Genomic DNA, 18,093 nt, shown 5'->3' on the forward strand with positions numbered 1-18,093 from the left:
GAACACACACAGCGGAAGGAGGGAACTCCAAGCAGCAGCGGCCCATGCCTTTAATGCCAGCACTTGGGAGACAGAGACAGGCAGAGCTCTGAGTTTGAGAAATGATCTACAGAGTGAGTTCCAGGACAGCCAGGGCTACACAGAGAAACCCTGTCTCAAAGAAGGAAGGGGGAAAGGGAAAGGAGGAGGGGGGAGGGGGAAGGAAAAGGACCCAAAAACTACTCCAGAGATTGTGAAGTTACTTTTACTATACACTAACATAGCTTTTTATCCACTATATATAATGTAGAGAGGCAGGTAATGTATATTGAGTGACAACATTCCTTCAAACTTAACATTAAAATTCTTTATATTATATAAAGATTTTAAACATAAGAATTATAAACACAAATGATAAAATCTGAAGCAAGCTTTTCCCATAAGAAATCTTTAGGATAGTCTCTGTGCCATGGAAATTTAATACTTTAGTAGATAGACTACCATTTACAAAAAACAATGCACAGCGGGGTTTTTTTTAATTAAAAATGTTTATTGGCTGTTGCCCTTCATACATTTACAACATAAAAGAAAACAATTTTTTCAAATGTGCTAATAAGAAAAAGACCCAGGGAACTGAACAATGTTTAACAGAATTTTCAGTGTTTTGGACATAAATAAAACTCATAAATTTATATGGATTCTTAGATATTTACTAATAATCCTTCAATAATGGGTTTGGTCTTGGCCAAGGATAAAACATATAAACAAGTACAAAATCCATTCAACACAGATCACTGAGAACAGAAACTCTGTCTCTGCGTCTGCATTCTATGAATCCCTTGCATTCATCAACAAGTCATACCACAAAAAGGAAAAACAACGTTGGATTTCCAGCACATAAAAGTACAGTAATTACATAATTCCTACATACAATGTTCAGTAATGGCCACTATAAATTGGAAACCAAACAAATATAAGAAATGCATTTCTTACACCTACAAAAATGAATCTTTTAAATTGTATTATTTTTATAAAAACTACATGTATATACATATATGTTTTGTGTACTCCTTAAAAAAATTGATAAATATAGAAAAGATACATACAAAAAAAAAGCCCTGTCATGCCACCACAAAAATACAGAATTACAGAGAACCCCGGAGGGACAACCAGCCTCAGGGTCAGAAGAATGCCAATTCACCAACCACTTCAAAATCCACAGGACAATCTTATGGCTGGATACAAACAAAACAGACAGACAAACAAAAACAAAAAAAGAAAGAACGTGGGGAAGGGGTGAGGCCGACAGAGCTTAGTAAATAAGGATGGAGAGTATGACGCAGCTTCTGAACATTCTGCCTCCACCTGCGATGCCTGTCCCTGTTTACTCACGAGGGGACGGACACAGAAAAGTCAGCATTTGCCTGAGCTTACAGCTGTGTGGAATGGAAACCGATCTGCTGTCAGGCCAGGATTGGGGCCACATCAACACACAGCAAAGGAATCTCCTCCAAGTGACAGAGCCAGTCATTACAGACACAGCAGGACAGTTTAGAGGATGAAGCTGTTAGCTGGATCTGCACAACCAGACAGAGCAGCTAGGCAATATTTGGTTCCTCATGGGCAAGTACAGTGGTTGTCAGAAGACCCAGGCACAAAAAGACTTGTAGCCAAATGACGTCAACGGATCACAAAAGCATGGCCTGAGCCCCATATTCCTGGGACATATGAACATGTTTAAGGCAGGAGAACCCTAAGTGGTAGTTGTTGTGGTAGCCCTGAAGACAAAGGTATGGCCCAAAGCCCCTGAGAGCATGAGGAGAAACAAATAAAAGCCTGTGGAATCAGCTAGATGACTTCTCCAGGGAATAGCTGTGCTTCCAGCTATGACAGCCATCTCCACTCGGGCCTCACCCATCTCACTGGTTCCTAAAACCTCAAATCCTTTCAAGGCTCTCTCATATCTAATACTTTTGTCTTCAACTAAAGGAATCTCACTAGAAGAATAAACCTAGAAAAATAAAGTCACAGTTCTGATCGATATGGGCCAAGAAATCTGCAGAAGGCCTTCCTCCACACTCCTGTGGGCAGGGTGGGGCAGATGCTCTTTGGTCCCACCGTAACCGCTGAGAGCTCAGATCTCTGCCATTTCACTGTTTCTGAAGATGAGACAGGCTTATATTTTCCAGTTCTCAAAACATCTGTCTGCAAATGAGTTCTTTCAGCTGTGCCAGTGTGTCATTCTTTAGTGCTTCTCGGATGGAGCAGAAAAATCCAAAGTAGTGCTCAAAGTTGTGCATCATAAGGAGGACACCAGCCAGCAGCTCGTTGGTCATCAGAAGATGGTGGATATACGCACGAGTGTGGTTCTTACAGCAGTAACAGGAGCACCCTCTTACAAGCGGGTCAAAGTCTTCCTGGTACCTGAGAGAAGGAAGTCAAAGAGAACGAGGAAGTGAAGACTACGAAATCTAGAACCCAGGCTACCTATCCTACTGGAGAGGTTACCAATGGTAATAACAAACAGCCTTGCTGGGCAAGGCTCGAGGGGTGCTCTGATAGACACAACCTCTCAAGTCTGGAGGCTAAGAAATCCACAGTGGTCACTCATCCGCTCAGAGCATTCCCAGAGCCAGTGCAAAGGCACCTGATACTAGGAAATGCTCTTCTGGCAAACGAAGCTTCTCTCCCACTAGTGAGAATAGCATTAGCGGCCCCGGCACAACCTCCATAACATACGGAGGCTTACAAAGCTCACACGCATGTACTGTCTCAGCCAATCTCTACATCTTCTCTTGGATGGAGACTACTACTATATACTCTTGTGGGAAGGCTTGCCTCGGGGATTGGGTCTGGGCTCTATAACTCAACTGGGCATGCCTGTAAACAGCCACCTGTGTATGTGTTTCTCATTTGTTACTAGACGATACTAACAGCCTAACTAACTGTATTGTAAGGGTTAAAAATGAGCTACAAGGATTAACCCTGATGGCTGCACACTAACCTTATTTTTGTGTTACCTTTTATCACCTACTAAGGTATGTGACTTTTCTGAAGTCACAGAGTCAAATACAGTACTAAGATTCGTCCCCAAAACTTCAACCTAGCACTAAGAATAAACATACTACAATTTCCAATTAGAGCTACAATTCAAAAGCTAGTTTAGTAGTAAACATTTATATTACCCTAATATTTGTTTGAAAGGGAATAGTCGTCTTGTCAACTTTCAAAAAAATACTAAATGATGTAGATATTACCACATCAGATGCGCAATCAAGGAACAATAGGCTGTAAATAGAAGTATGAGTTTTACATTCTTTCCTAAGTTCTCAGGTCTATACCATTATTAGACAGCCATGAATAAGTCAGAAGCCCTAAAATTTCTCCTTGTATAAACCTAGCACACCAGTGTTTGAATGCACAGAGAAACCACGCTCTGAAGTCAATGGATACCACTTTTGGTCAAATGCAAAGTTACAAGACAACCCAGTTCATCCTTCTTTTTGCTTTGTTTTTGAGATAAGATTTCAAATATATAGCTCCAGCTAGTTTGAAACTTGCTATATAGATCAGGCTGGCCTCAAACTCTCAGATCTCCCTAGCTCTACCTAAGTGCTGGGGATTAAAGGTATACCCCCTGTGCCCACTCAGTTCAGCCTTCGTTGATACCTTTATAACCTGTATATAGTCAATGGGACTTAAGCTCTTCTCATTGTACAAACTCTACCTTCTTTAACTTTGCAATCCTTATTTTGTTCTGTCCTGTGATGGTTTGTATATCCTTGGACCTGGGAGTGGCACCATCTGGAGGTGTGGCTTTGTTGGAATAGGTGTGACCTGGTTGGAATGGGTGTGTCACTGTGGGTGTGGGCATAAGATCCTCACCCTATTTGCCTGGAAGTCAGTCTTCCACTAGCAGCCTTTGGATGAAGACATAGAACTCTCAGCTCCTCCTGTGCCATGCCTGTCTGGATACTGCCATGCTCCCACCTTGATGATAATGGACTGAACCTCTGAACCTGTAAGCCAGCCCCAATTAAATGTTGTTTTTTTATAAGACTTGCCTTGGTCATGGTGTCTGTCCACAGCAGTAAAACCCTAACTAATACAGAAGTTGGTAATGGGAGTGGGGTATTGCTGTGATAGGCCTGACCATGCTTTTATTTGAAAGAATGTGGATTTTGGGACTTTGTATTTGGAAAGCAGTGGAATGCTTTAAATGGGGCTTAATGGGCCATCCTAGTAGGAATATGGAAGACTTAGTTGCTGGGAGTAATTTGAACTGTGTTGACCTGGCCCAAGAGATTTCAAAGGAGAAGAATTTCAGTATGTGGCATAAAGACTGTTTTTGTGGTATTTTGGTGAAGAAGGTGGCTACTTTTTGCCTTTGTCTGGAAAGTCTGCCTGAGGCTAAGGTGAAGCTACTTGGATTAATTGCATTGACAAAAGAAGTTTCTAAAAAGCCCAGCAGAGACTTTGTTCTCTGGTTAAGTCTTATGAAGAGAAGTTTGAACAAGCATAGCAAGCTTAGAAAGAAAAAATATAAAATATATGGTTCGAGTATTAAAGGGGTACCAGGAAGTGAAATGGTGCAAAATCTTGTGTTCTAGGAGATAACAGATTAAGGGAGTGGGACCTTGGGGCAAGATTCTACCCAGCTAGATTAAATCCATGCAAGGTGGTACACACCTTTAATCTCAGGAGACAAGCATGCTGATCTCTGCATTCAAGGTCAATCTACAGAGCAAGATCCAGGATAGCCAAGCTTGGGCAGTGAAGGATTTAGAAAACATAAAGCTAGTGATAATATAATAGTACAAGGTGATCATGTTCTAGTTCCTGTAAGCAGCAGAACTCGGCAGCTTCAGCCATGTAGCTCTGGCTCTAGAGTTAAGAATGGAAGGAACTACTGGGTAAGTTGATGCTAGTTAGCCGGAGCTAAGGAATTAGCAGTGATTAAGAAGAGACCAGCATCACTGAGGTGAAATCTTCTGGAAAGTGTTTTCTGGGAGCACAAAGAAGCTGTGTTCCAGAGATACCGAAGGTTGTACCTCATGCTGCGGCTGGACTTGGTAATGTGTAAGAGTCACTCAGGTGGTACTGCTTGTGAAGGAATGAAGGGATCATGGAGAGAAGCTGAGGCTTAGCACTGTGAGAGGCCAGGGAAGGCCAATGGAGAAGGTGAAGCCTCAGCTGTAGTTGATGGCCCAGGACTGAAGGGGTCATGCAAAGGATTTGAGGCTTGGCACCCTGAAGAGAGCCTATGAGAGGCTATTGGTGAAGCCTAGTTGGAGTGGAATACCCCAGTGTATTGGAGATGTCAGTACCATGGGATGAACACCAAGAACAGCAGCCGTAGTAGAGTGGATCAACCTGAGCTTAGAGTGCTACACAGGACAGAGCTAGAGAAGCGATGCCAGTCCTTAGGAGGAGTTCAAAAGGTCAAGTGGAATCCCAGACACTGAAACAAGAAGCTGTAACATTGAAATTGCCTTGGAGACTCAAAGATGTTAAAGATGCCAGAGCCATGGGATACATGTTGAGGAAAGCTGCTAACGGGGAGTGGAACCAGCCCAGGAGAAAGATGAAAAGTCAAGAAAGATGAAAAAGGAGTGGAGATCTGAAGACTGCTTTGACATCAGCCATGGAGATGCAGAGTTTGGAGTTTGCCCAGCTGGTTTCCTGCCTTGCTTTGGAGATTACAGTTAATTAAGTTGAATGAATCTCAGAAGAGACCTTGAACTTTGGACTTTTAACATTGTTGTGACTGCTATAGACTATGAGGACTTTGAAAGTTGGACTGAATGCATTTTGCATTATGCTATGCTTAAGTATGGCCCCCATAGACTCATGTTTTTGAACAAGTCTATGGGGACTAGGGAGTGGAATGTGATGGTTTGTATATCCTTGGACCTGGGAGTGGCACCATCTGGAGGTGTGGCCTTGTTGGAATAGGTGTGACCTGGTTGGAATGGGTGTGTCACTGTGGGTGTGGGCATAAGATCCTCACCCTATTTGCCTGGAAGTCAGTCTTCCACTAGCAGCCTTTGGATGAAGACATAGAACTCTCAGCTCCTCCTGTGCCATGCCTGTCTGGATACTGCCATGCTCCCACCTTGATGATAATGGACTGAACCTCTGAACCTGTAAGCCAGCCCCAATTAAATGTTGTTTTTTTATAAGACTTGCCTTGGTCATGGTGTCTGTCCACAGCAGTAAAACCCTAACTAATACATGTCCTTATCAAAAGTAATAAGAATAAAAACATCCAGCAACGGAGTGGTCGCTTTCTGACAGCTTTTCTAAAGCAATAGTTATCTAGCTTAATGTCCTAACAAGACGAAGTACCCAAAGGCATCCGCAGAGGAAAAAAAAAAGGTTTTTTGGAACCAAATTTGAGAAGGCCTAAGTAATGTCCAACTATAAATATTTTACGAAGTCATAAACTGAAAAGGGAACAGTTACATAAACTTAAGACAGACTGAAATTAAAAAGTCAGAAATCAAAACCTAAACTTCAAAAAATGTCTTACTTTTTCTCCTTCAGATTAATTTCAAATGACGTCATCTCTTGGTTGCAACCAGTTGCTTCAATTTTCTTTGCTTGATCCAAGCCTTTTATTTTTTCTTGGATTCCATTTTGTTGCAATACTGAAGAAAAACCAATAAAAAGTCTTGAGTTAAAATCAGATAAGGAGTGAACACTAGAAAAATTTTATTCTAGTTATAATTTCATAACCTTTAACCCCGTAACTCCATTCTTAGAATTATCCCCAGGAAATCACCAAGAAGAAATAAATAGTACACTGCTGGATGGCCAAGACTATCCCTATGGGATCTCATCAGGTCCAGCTAAGCATGGATCCAAGCACATGACATATATCTTGCCATCAAAGAATGATCAAAAAAAAAAAGAGGGGGTTATCATTATGACTTATCACGATGGACATGTAAATAAACTGAGCTTCATGACAGCCCATATTCCAAGTAGATTAATGTAGAACATGGCTTTAATTTATGTCTTCTGTGGAGACTCTAGCTAAGGAACCCACCCTGTACCTTTTCGGTCCTAGTTTAATGGAAGAACACTCCCTTAACTGCATGAGGAAGACCAGCAAAATAAAAAGGTCTCCAGAAAAGAAATGACAGCAATCAGTGTGGACCCAGGTAGGCAGATGGTTCTAGAAGGGTAACTTTAGTAAGTGACAGGGCGCTGAGTACAAAGCGCGGTGGAACTGTCCCCACGGACTGTGTGCTGAGATGCATTTTGGAAAATCCTCACTGCTTAGGGGAAGAGTTTACACTTTTCTATAAAATCCTCACTAGGTAACACTCCACAGATTTTATAGTACACACAGAGACATGATTCAAGAGTTGTAAAGAAAGTGAGAGGAGAACAAGGAAGGCCTCCTCTGCAAGCTGGAGGGGAGGCTGCACACATCCCTGAAGACAGGCTTCCAGGGAACTGGCCTGTGGTCTGTGTCCCGGGTCCCTTTCCTCTTCCATTTGTGTGTCAGATTCTGACACTGCTTGTCTTGACTTTGAAATAACTAAACATTAAAAGAAAATGGCAGTGCTTCAAAGCAGTATTAGCAGAAGAAAGTAGCTTTTATATCTCAGTATGACAAAAACAACCCAAAGAAGCAAAAGGCAGCACAACGACCCGACGATGGTGCGTCTCCCTCCCTGCGAGTTAATTGCATGGGGCTTGCAAAAGGGAGACAAGAAGTCTTTTGTGGATAAAAACAAACCGACTTTTACTAAGCTGTTCAAAGGTTTCCTTTCCTTAGATTTTCATCACAATTCACTCTGAATTTTCTTTTTGTCAGGCTATGAACAGAAGAGGTCTTGTTTTTGCTCACTATAAAAATTGCATCCTAATATTGATGACCTACACATGCAGTATTGAGTTCCTTGCTCTAGGTGCCAACATCCCGGGATCACAAAGAAGAAATCAAAAATGACCTTTATGAAAGGCTGTACAGATTTCTGTCTCATGACTTAGGGAAAACTTCATAGGAAATAGGAGACATGAAAGATAAGAGTTAGGTAAACTTCAGAAGACCCACGTGTCTCCTCAGGATTCAGCTGGCAATCAAAGGTGAAAGTCAGGGCACAGCCCCGCTCGGTCACTTGATATGGGAAAAAACTCTCAAACAAGTCCACTCCCCTTTCGATGCACTCTAGCACTTCGTCTGGCCGGCTGACACCGCAGATGAGCCTGTAAAAGCAACAATGAGAACAGCAGCATGAGGCAGTCGCCAGAACGAACGCAGAGGATGCTTCCAGGTCAACAGCATATGAAAACAACCACACAAACAGCAGCGACCAAGCTCAGGGTAGCAAGCATAGGCCACAGTGTGAGGCAGGGCTCAGGGCTTGAAGGAAAGAGACACGAGCTTGCCACCCAGGCTGGCTGGTTACTGAGCTGCTGTGTTGTTTAGGGCAGTTCCTTTACTGACTGCCATTGTGTCACTTTAAAACAGGAGCAATGATAAAGACCTCCACAGATTCACCATGGGGGGCAGGTGAAAAGCCAACGGTGTGTCACTTCTAATAATTTGCCATTGCCATCTTTCTGACCCACTCCATGGTCAGAGCTCACTTTACAACCCATCTAAACACTGCACAGATGTCTTAAAAGAATACACTTCGCTCATCTCACCATCAGCTATCTCCCCTTTTACTGTATTTTGCAGACTCATTTAATAGTTCGTCTTGCTTTCAGAATTTCAGCACTGACTCCAGGATCTAAGAGTCTAGCTGGCTTTCTTCGTATTTTCTTTGTTAATGAGAAGTCTGCACTAGGAACTGAAACGGTGTCGCCGAGGCAAGAGCTAAGGCATCTGGGAGCATTAATAACTTTCCAGCAGGTTTTGCCATGAGAACAAGACATGGAGAGGGACGGCATCAGGATTGCCTGGCTGCAACTATTTATTTCAGTTTGTTTTTCTACCCATAGCCCTTTTCATGAATTAGAGGAGAAAAGCTTTCATACTTTCTGATTCTTTAAAGGACTTTTTAAAAAAGGACTTATGTAATATTAAACAAGCAGAACCCTTAAGTGCATGCCAGCTTTCCTGACTACAGCCTTCAATTCCTGTGAGGTTTTACAACTCCACTCCAACTGAAGCTGGCATTTCTACACACTTAGAGAAAAACAACCCCAGCTTTCAAATTCAGAAAGAGACATCTGTGAACACTTAGCACAAGAAAGTCCAGAAAATGCTAGAAAAGCTCATGCTGAGTTGTTCATCTGTAGCATAGTGAATGGGCACAGAAAAGGGATGACACACAAACAGGTGTGTGTGTGTGTGTGTGTGTGTGTGTGTGTGTGTGTGTGTGTGTGTGTGAGAGAGAGAGAGAGAGAGAGAGAGAGAGAGAGAGAGAGAGAAAGGCTGGTAGGATGGCTTCAAGAGCCTGTTCTAGGGGATCCTCTAAGCCATCTCTAAGACACATGTACTTCATTGCATGTAATTATGTCTGGCTTTCAAAAAGTAATAAGATTTCACATGTCCTGTCTAATAATAGCCCTTGAAAACAAAGTAGCATCTCAGAGCCAAGTTTCTCAATATATCACAGGTAAAAAGCCAAGCCTTAATTCACATTAAGGATAAAAGACTGAAAATCTTTTTTTTTTGACATATAAGATTATATGTATTTTTCATAAACAATGTCTTTTGGAGTTTGTGTACACTATGAAAGGGGTAAATGCAGCCAAATAACAAATGTGTTATCTCACACAATTACCATTTTTCCTGTGACAACACTTAATTCCCATTCTGTTCAGTTTTCAATACAACATCATCATCACGAACCACCATTAGACTGCACAAGAGGCCCCCTTAGCATACTCCTCCTTCTGACTATAATAATCATTCTTTGACCAACATCTTGCCCACCTCCTTGCTCCCACACTTCCCAGCCTTCCAGGAGATTGATTTCGGGTTCCACAAGAGTGAGATCACACAGTAGCGTTTCCTGTGCCTGGCTTGCCTAGCACACACAAAGCTGTGCGCTCCATTCCCAGGACTGTGCAGATCACGAGCAATGGTGCACACCTGTAATCCCAGCTCTTTGGAGGCAGAGGCTGGAGGATCCATAGCAAGTTTGAGGCCAGCTTGGAATACACAAGACTCCACAGAAGTATATATACATTAAGAAAAAAAACTTAGGTACTAGTGTGACATCAGTTGCTCTGAAATCCAGAATTTAGGAATCATCTCTTGTTACCATTGCAGTATTCTAAGATATATGTAACAACAACAAAAACCAACCCCACTAGTCACACCAATTAAACAAGCAAACAAAACAAAGCAACATCACTCACTAACTGCCACAAAAGCAGACTTGCTGAAGGTTCTTACTTACAGAGCATATCCTCACCCCGCATACCCACATGCCTTGGTTGCACTAGAATGCAACATGACTTTACTCTTGTCTCCAGGCACCAGGTTATCATGAGTAAAAAGCAGCATCTGTATTTGGCTCAAGAATGAGAGAACAGAGGGTAACATCTGCCCTCAGTTATGAGGATCAAATAAAGGAATCCATGCCAATTCTCCCCTCTACATTCTGAAACCAGGGTAGCAGCCTTGATGGAGATTTCCCAGCTGGCCAAGAATAAGCAGGAAGGACATAATCAAGACATGGAAAGGACCCTGAGGGGACCCTGCATCACACGGTCACCAGCACCTCTGCCCGCCACCCACAAGGCTGGCCTGCATCCCAATCCAGCACTGGCCTTGGTTTGTCCTCTGGCAGCTCTGCAGTGACTGATGACAGCAAGTGCAGTCTGGTTTCTGTGACTGCTGGATCCCCTTGAAAGCCGTCCAGCAGGAAGCCCCCGACGGGTCGCTTGGCTGTCTCTCGTGCTGACCTCAACCTCTCTTCCATCACATCTCCACCCTCAATCACTCCAATGATCACACTTTTCTGGAGGACCTGAGAGAAGGAAGAATTAAATGCTTTGAACCACTGCAAGAACCTGAGACTTTCTGTTTGCATGAACTTTGCCTGGAAGTCCAATGGACAGAAAGAGCTCACTGAAGGTGCTACAGATAAAATGTCTACAGGGAATGATGCACCCAAAGAACTGTTAAGGCTCTAAAGAACACATCGTAAAAACAACATGTTCTATGTCTGCCCTTAAACTAAATGTTCTCTGAGAAGGTACAAGAAGTAAGAGCATTAGTTTGAAGGACTCACCAGGCCTACTTGAAGTAACTTTCACATCTCTCCGCTACAGGTAATGTTAGGGACTAAGAGGCAGTCAAACTATAATAACTAGATTATACATTTTGAAAAAAAAAAGATTTCTGCTTCTATCTTCAAAGAACCAAATCTGATAAAACTAGTATCTCAACATAAAAAATATGCATATAAATATTAGAAACTATTGCATTTTTGACTTTTTATTGTCTGTGTATAAGGAGAGCCTTCTTAGGCAAGCCAAAGCCTCATGGGAAATGGCTGACCTGCATAAACAGAAGACCTCAGACCTTCTCAAGGTTACAGCATGCAACATACCATAACAAAGGCAAAAAACTTATTCTTTGGAAGAATAAATAGCTATACAACAGGAAAAGCTCCAGAAACTTCTTGGAAAAAAAATTTTTTTTCCCCACTGCACCCCCAATAAATAGATAGAAAAGCACGAAACTCAGACAACTAAATGTGGGTGCTCTGCACACACAGAGCTACTGAGTCACTAGATATGAAAGGCAGGCAGGGGACAATGAGATCCTTACCTCGGTATCAAACCACCTACCAGAGATGGCACAGTGAGTCAAAAGTGTGGGGAAATAGCACTTCTATACCCAGACAATAGAGCAAAAGTGACTTCAGCTCTTAGGCAGGAGGTGGGGGTGGCTTGAATGAGCTGTTCCCTATAACTCTAATGCATTCCAATACTTGGTTCACACTTAGTGGCTGTTTGGGAAGGGCTGGGAAGTGTGGCTTTGTTGGGGGAAGTGTGTCTGTCACTGGGAGTGGGTTTAAAGTTTCAAAAGCCCATGCCATCCCCAGTGTGTTCTCAGCTGTTGCTGCCACCGTGCCATCATGGAACCTGAAACAGGAAGGCCAATTAGATGCTTTCTTTTGTAAGGTGCCTTAGTGATGTTTTGTCAGAGCAATAGAGAAACTACAACGGGGATAAGTAGGTAGTGTTTATCAAAATGCTAATGCTTTTATCTTTCAGTCGTAAAATTTCACTAACAAGTGTTCTTATAAATATATTGATTCGGGCTGGTGAGATGGCTCAGCGGGTAAGAGCACTGACTGCTCTTCTGAAGGTCATGAGTTCAAATCCCAGTAACCACATGGTGGCTCACAACCATCCATAATGAGATCTGACGCCCTCTTCTGGTGTGTCTGAAGACAGCTACAGTGTACTTATGTATAATAAATAAAATAAAATAAAATAAAAATAAATAAATATATTGACTCATATGTATCAAGGTATGTTGACAAAGATGTATAGAATAATGAAAAACCTAACTGAGAGATTAAAGTAAGAACAGTACAGCTTCCTAAGCAGCTGTTTTAAAAAGAACAAAGGAGAAACACTAACTAAGACAGGCACTGATGCTGAACACATGATTACATTAAGGTACTGCAGACACGCCTGTCTATGAACTAAGTATACATATAAGTGAGTGTAAAGTGAGCCTTGCAGGAGACACACACATCACAAGTGCTTCTATGGGGAGGGAATTTGGGAGGCTCCTTAACATAAACACAGGGACAACCACACCTTTGTCTCGTTTAGTGTAGAGTAATTCAGGGATAATTAGGGTTACGGATCGGGTACAGACAGCTTTCCTAATCTTGGTAAGGATGACAGAACCTGGGCTAAGGCAGTGCTGGTGTGATGACGAGGAAAGGCAACATCTGACAACCGGACAGGGGTAGGATCAACCCGGCTGCTTTAGAAGTCCGAGGAGATGGTGCCAAAAGCAGAGACAGGAAGTAATCCCAGAACAGTGAAGGATGTGATGGTTATTCTGCTTGGAGGGAGCACTCTAAAGCTGAGGATCACTGGAACGACAAATGGCGACTTTTAGCCACTACACAAACAGTGAGTCACAGATCTATGTGATATAAGTCAGAGTGCCCACACTACTTCAGTAGATGCTGAGCAGAACACCATCATGTCCCTCTCTCACTGCCACAGCATACATGGCCAACACATCACTCTCTTCCTGCAGCCCTGGCATGGTTCCAACGCCCCAGAAGAAACCTCTTGCCATCCTCAACCTAGGGATTATCTGTGGGGAACAATGACCAAACCAGAATGTTGGAGAGCTTTAGCAGTGAATGGTACAAGATCCATAGCTGAGCAGTAGTGGATCAAGCCTTTAATCCCAGCACTCAGAGCTCTGAGTTTGAGGACAGCCAGGTATTCAGAGCACGTTCAAGGACAGCCAGGACTACAGGGAAACCTTGTCTCAAAAAACCAAAGAAACAAAAACAAAACAAAGAAGAACAACAACAAAAGACTAAGATTCAGTAGCTAAAAACAGGAAGAAGTGTCCTGGATGCACCAAGTAGACAACTGCATAGGCCCTCCCATCCCAGGACTGTCAAATCACAGCCTGAAGCAGGCCTGCCCCTCCCAGGTCTACCCTTAAGAAAGGAGGCAGGCATTGTTAGTAATATGAAGGTATTAGAGATACAGAAAGGCCCCAACAAGTGATAATATGCACAGTAACAAATGATAAGGCTGACCACAAGAACTTAGATGAGGACGACTAAGCTTGTAGTCAAGACTCACTTGGACTTTCTAATCATCTTTGTCACATCCCTTTTTCCTGTTTTCTCTTTAACAAATATTACAAATATGACAAAAACCTGGCTAATAAGCCAAAACCAACCACCTAGATCCATAGCAAAATCACCATACTGGACTCCTGTGCTAAAAAAAAAAGTTCTGTTCAGAAGAAAGTTTCCCCTAATTGAGCTTACTAGCAAATTATATTTTACTACTGATGTTCATATTTGGCCCCACTGATCACCATTATTTTTTCCCAGTCAAGGTCTCTCTAGATAGCCTAAGCTGGCCTTGAATTCATGATCCTTCTGCCCCCGAATCCCATGTGCCTGAGCATCACAGAAATGAGCCACTGAGTCCGACTGATCAGTCCCTTTGCTTCCCGCCTCTCTGCTCTCTAAGGAAGCATCCTTCAGCAGAATACGTACGTATCGCCTCAGAGCTCCCTCTCATCACCTCACAACCCTCCACTCCTGGCTTACTATGTCAGACACTCTGCTACCTAATGCAGATATGAAACCGACACCAAATCCGAGCTACTGGACAGCACGGCTGAAAAGCAGCCACATGAAGAAGTCAGTGCAGAGCCGTATGGCCGGGTCATGGGATAGCACATACCAATTAAAAAGAGTAGCCAAGGATGGCAGGGAGTTTCCAGAAGTGTCAGGGACTGTTTCATAAAGAGATGAGTAAGTGAAACAAACCTAATAGAAGCGAGAGAGGAAAAATGCCTGGAAATTAAAAAAAAAAAAAAAATCCAGAAAAAAAAAGTATTTGGGTATAGGTGGCCCAAAATTAAACAAATGAATGCTTTAAAGAGCTGCAAAATAATTCAGAAAGGCCAGACTGCTCGTCGTGGGAAAAGGCAGTCTATGATGAGCGGGGGCATGCCAGGCACGTAGACCGTGGGAGGTGAAGTGGAGAATCACTGAATTCTCCTGGGAAGCAGAGCTGAAGGCCGGTTAGGCAGAAAGGAGCACGGATGAGGGTAGCTAAAGCAGCTCGAAGATAAGCACCGCCACGAGAGACTGGGCTCAACAGGAAGCGGGAAAAGGCAGCCTCAAGGCCTGTGTGAAGAGATGGAGTCAGGGAGGAACACACATGTGGACAGAAAATGTGCGTGGTCAGAAAGTCTTATTACATTCCTGGGCTATGGGGTCTGGTGACCGCTGTAAGCTGAGGTAACAGGTTGGGGATGAGTAGACTTGAGAGATAAGAGCTTGACGGACATTCTACAGCCACAACTCAGTTATAGCCCAGTATGTATACAGTTCTAACTCTCAAGGTAAGTAAAAGGAAATTGACACAAATACATTTTCAAAATTATTCACCAAATAATTAAAACTAAGGGAAGGCGGTGCTGGAGACATGGCTCAGCAGATAGTAATACTTATTTCTCTTCCCAGAGGCCCTGAGTTCAATTCCCAGCAATCACGTGGTGGCTCACAACCATCTGTAATGGGGTCCGATGCCCTCTTCTGGTGTGTCTGAAGACAGCTGCAGTGTACTCACATACATAAAATAAAAAGACAATCTTTTTGAAAAAGAATTATTTATTATATATTATATTGTTATATGTAAGTACACTGTGGCTGTCTTCAGATACACCAGAAGAGGGTGTCACATCTTGTTACAGATGGTTGTGAGCCACCATGTGGCTTCTGGGATTTGTACTTAGGACCTTCAGAAGAGCAGTCTCATCCACTGAGCCATCTCTCCAGCCCCAAAAAGAAAATCTTTAAAAACATAAAAATAACTACGGGAAGGTAGCTTGGGGACGAAACAGCCTAAGATGGAATCCCAGAGAAGCCAACTTCTTGGCTTCAGCAAAGGAAACAGGAACATGTAAAGCAGAGATGCAAGGAACAGAGAAGTAGGCGGGGACCAGCCAAGAGGCAGCCCGCCACAGGCGGGGACCAGCCAAGGTGCATCCTGCTGCAGAAGGGAGATGAGCGCTTCCGCAGCTATCGGGCAGCCTCACCTCAGACTCCTCCTGTAGTCGCAAACAGCTGTCCAGGAACAGAAGCGAGCGGTCCACAGACTTCCTGGCCCGTTTTATGGAAGTTGTTTCTGCACAAGATGCTTCCCCATCCGAGAGGCACTGGAACCAATCTGGCTGCAGGGCCTCCTGAATTGCCATGAACTTGGAAACAGTCATTTCCACTCGACCTCCAAAACCCCACACGGACACAGACTGCCGTGGAGCGAGAGATGAGGAATTAACAAGAGAAACATGAAAATAAAAAGCACATAACACAACGGTGCACGGTAATCTCTAACAACTCGAGAGAAGATGTGTCAATCCGAAACCCTAGACGTGATTTAGGATTCACTATAGTCCAAATGAACTGAGTGTCCTGAGTTTAAATGTTACCTGCTCTAATGTGTTCAACTCAGATTTCCTAGACAGAGTTCATTGTTCTCTCCGCTAAGTTCTTACAAATATATATATATATACATACACACACACACACACACACACACACACTATATATATATATATGAATAGTAAAACATACTATTTTCAAAAATTCAAATTAAAAATAAAAATCCTTATTGAAGCACAATTGAAAACGGTATTTATGCCGGGCAGTGGTGGAGACAGAGGCAGCAGGACTGTTTGTGGCCAGACTGCTCTATAGACTGAGTTCCAGAACAGCTAGGGCAACAGAGAAATCCTGTCTCAGAAACAAACAATCCAAACTGTATTCTTAAATAAAATTAAGAGTCACTGTGTACAGGAAGCAACTGCTCTTATAAGGCAATGGTGCACACTGAGCCGTGCCCATGCCTCCCTAAGGGGCGGTGCCAACAGAGCCCCCACTCAGGTGAAGTCTAAGGAGCTACTGATACCATTCTTTATTCCCTACAACCTCTGGCCAGAGATCTAGCCTTTTGAATTCTGATCAAGCAGCGATACTGACTGAGGTTTCATTACATCTAGACACATCAGTGCTAACTTCTTAGCAGCTTCCCCGCGCTTCCAAGAGTGTTAACGCTACACACGAAGCGCCTGTATCCAAAGGCTACGCTTACTTTCCTCACAGACCTTCCTATCTGGCAGGAACTTGACCTTCTTCCACCTTCTGAATTTTTCTAACAATATTAAAATGTTGAATGTTAAAATGTTCCCGAACTTAGCTCATCTTCAAGCAGCCCTCCTAAATCTTAAGAATCACGTTCTGTTAAAATCATCAGCATAAACAGAGCGCATCAAGGAATCCACCCAGCCGTGGGGATGCCTTTGACAGTCACCATAACTTGTCTTCCCTGGACAAGACTGCAGTCTTGAGGCCCCTGAGAACACACCTTACTTGTTACATAACCAGCTGGGCCGGGGGTGACTGGATCGTGCAGGGAACAATAGAAGAGTGATTCCGGCATGCCTGTATAGACACAGAAAGAACTGTTCAAAGTGCTACAGGGAAAAGCCTCCCAGCATGTGCTGGTAGATAAAGCACCTCTCATCTCAGCTAACAGCTGGTACCTGATCCTGGGTTTACAGAAGGCCAGTGAAAAGGAGCAAAATGATTTGAGACCTTCCAACCTAAAAGAACTAAATGTAAAGATTCATCCTATGTTGACATGACCCAAACCTAGACATTATCTGAGAAGAAGAAATTCAACTGAGAAACTGCTTCTGTGAAACTGGCCTAGAGACAAATCTGTGGGGCATTTTCTTATTAATGACTGATGTTGGGGGGCCCAGCTCACTGTGGCAGTGCCATTCCTGGGCAGATGGTCCTGGGTTCTACACAAAAACAGGGTGAGTAGGTCACAAGGAGTAAGCCAATAAGCAGTGTCCCGGGGGCCTCTGCTTCAGTTTTTGTCAGGGTACATAAGCCTTTAAATAAACCCTTCCACCCCAAGCTGCTTTGGTAACCGTCTTTATTGAAGCAATAGACCCTCTAAGTCAGAAATTGGTATCAGGTTCAGAGGATACTGCTGTGACAGAGCTGACCAGGTTGTTTTGGGGAGCATCATGGAAATTGTGGAACTCTGAGCTAGAAAGCTTGGACTTCATTTTGCTGTTATGAGACTGCAGAAGGTAATGCTGAGGCACATGCAGACAGTGGAGGCCTGGGTCCCTAGAAGACACTATCAGGGCCACTGTTAACATATTTTGAATGAGGATCTGTGGTTCTGGTCAGCCGAAGCTGAGCCGTGATTAGTAACACAGTGGGGGTTACCCTTTGAGGGCCAAATGACCCTTTCACAGGGGTTACTTATCAGATATCCTTATATCTGATATAATTTACAGATATTTACATTATAATTCATAACAGTCGCAAAATTACAGTTATAAAATAAAAACGAAGTAACTTTATGGTTGGGGGTCCCCAC

At 43.1% G+C, this 18,093-nt stretch overlaps 1 protein-coding gene across 6 annotated transcripts in view; it reads right to left on the reverse strand.

Annotated features, from left to right (window-relative positions):
* Positions 1–508: 508 nt before the first annotated feature.
* Positions 509–18,093, reverse strand: part of Qtrt2 (queuine tRNA-ribosyltransferase accessory subunit 2) — a 28,391-nt gene continuing 10,806 nt past the window's right edge. For 2 of the 6 annotated variants that reach the window (NM_001356329.1, NM_001356328.1), the window contains exons 4-9: positions 17,059–17,135; positions 15,731–15,943; positions 10,723–10,922; positions 8,048–8,199; positions 6,512–6,629; positions 509–2,403 (exon numbers count right to left, since the gene is read on the reverse strand). In NM_001356329.1, coding sequence (NP_001343258.1) covers positions 2,172–2,403; positions 6,512–6,629; positions 8,048–8,199; positions 10,723–10,922; positions 15,731–15,943; positions 17,059–17,135 — 992 coding nt within the window. In that variant the 3' untranslated portion in view covers positions 509–2,171. The remainder of the gene's footprint in view (positions 2,404–6,511; positions 6,630–8,047; positions 8,200–10,722; positions 10,923–15,730; positions 15,944–17,058; positions 17,136–18,093) is intronic. The other 4 variants (XM_011245796.3, XM_030248913.1, XM_006521670.4 and 1 more) reach the window with 3 other exon arrangements.

The sequence above is a fragment of the Mus musculus genome, chromosome 16 (genome assembly GCF_000001635.26).
Source record: "Mus musculus strain C57BL/6J chromosome 16, GRCm38.p6 C57BL/6J".
Lineage (NCBI taxonomy): Eukaryota > Metazoa > Chordata > Mammalia > Rodentia > Muridae > Mus > Mus musculus.